At 44.8% G+C, this 1,506-nt stretch overlaps 1 protein-coding gene across 1 annotated transcript in view; it reads left to right on the top strand.

Moving 5' to 3' along the window:
* The first annotated feature begins 1,259 nt into the window (after nucleotides 1–1,259).
* Nucleotides 1,260–1,506, top strand: part of LRRK2 (leucine-rich repeat kinase 2) — a 119,770-nt gene continuing 119,523 nt past the window's right edge. The window contains exon 1 of the mRNA XM_009996788.1: nucleotides 1,260–1,474. Within this exon, the coding sequence (XP_009995090.1) occupies nucleotides 1,260–1,474 (215 nt within the window). The remainder of the gene's footprint in view (nucleotides 1,475–1,506) is intronic.

Here is a 1,506-nt window from a genome sequence, read left to right as displayed (position 1 = left end):
AAGTTGTCAATTTAACCAGCTACAGTGAACAAAGAACGTAAGAAGCTTGACAAATACACAAAGATGTCAAATTTCATATTTTTGTTATGTACCACTAAAGGTATGTACTGCATATTGCCATCAAAATATCTGTTCTGACATCTCATAGTCAAATTTAGTTTTCTTGCATCCTGAACATTATCCCCGTAATCACCATCCTGCAGTCTGAAGTCCTGGTTTTAAAAAATGCAGAGAAGTCGCAATTAAAAATTTAAAAAAAAACCCCACACAACTCAGCGTGGTAAAGCTACAACCTGAAGATGTCCCTTACTGTACAAGAAAACCAGTGTGAGCCCTTTCAAAAATGGAATCAGTTTTATTTCTGACAGCCCTTATTATGACTCACTAACTTTTCTTCCTTAATAAGACTAGGAACTGCATCACAGCAAGTTTGTCTACAACAAGCCAGATAATTCAAAAAATTATTCAATGGCTAAGAAACAGATCTTTGCTACGTAGAGGAAAACAAGTCTAACTCTCAATTTGTTCTCATGGTTTTAGATAGAAAGGGTTGCCAGATGACAGAAGGAAAAATTCACTTCTCTGTGGGTTGTTTTCTTTCCTTTTTTAATACATAACCTCATATAGCCCATCTTGGATTAGGAGAATAATTCAATTACTGCCTGACAGGATGGCAGTTGAAAAAGAGCAATCAAAAGTCTGGGGATATTTAGAATATAGCTGGCACAGAAACCAGTCTCAAAGGCTAAAGAAAGCACTCCTCACCACTTCAGGTTTTTTGGGACCACTATAAAGTTTTACCAGAACCTACTGCTTGCAAGTTATGCAACACATATAGGAAGACACTCTAAGAGCAGCAATTCACGTTCCCTTCTGCAGGACGCTATTAATTAAATCCAAAGCCTTACACAGCAAGTGTCATCGTATTTGACCAGAGATCACTACTTCATTTGGTCCCAAAAGCATTCCGATAGTGCCCAATGAAAAGCAAAGCTGAGCGGGGAACCAGAAGAGAGGTATTTACAGTCCAGAAAGACAGGCATGATCTTGATTCCTGAGTTCCCAGACCCCTTGAAATGCAAAGCTTACGGTCTGATCTGTTGACACACACAGACCTCCCTAAAGAGGAATTTGCAGAAAGGATGAAAGACCACTCTCCTCGTACAGAAACCAGACAACCCTCCCCAAAACGGGCTAGGACTACACCACCTGCAAGTAAAAATGAAGAGGGCAAGCATCCCTCTCCATGTCACGCCGCGATGGCCAGCAGACCCTCTCTCGACCTCAGCCCGGTGAAACACTTCCCTATTCCAACCCCACGGGCCGATGCTGGCGGGCTGCCTCACATAAACGGGCTGTGGACGCGAAGGGACGGGCGGATTTGGGGCTCGGTTCAACCCTCCTCCCGGGGGAGCTTTTCCCTCGCCGGGGCAAGACCCGAGGTCCCCCGGGAGCGGCGCGCAGGGGTCTGGGGGTGCAGCCGGAGGGGCGCGGCACTCACCGATG

Source organism: Chaetura pelagica, unplaced genomic scaffold, assembly GCF_000747805.2.
Source record: "Chaetura pelagica isolate M959 unplaced genomic scaffold, ChaPel_1.0 scaffold534, whole genome shotgun sequence".
In the NCBI taxonomy this organism is placed as follows: Eukaryota; Metazoa; Chordata; class Aves; order Apodiformes; family Apodidae; genus Chaetura; species Chaetura pelagica.
The sequence above is the reverse complement of the archived record's forward strand: the minus strand, read 5'-3'. Positions and strand labels throughout refer to the sequence as shown.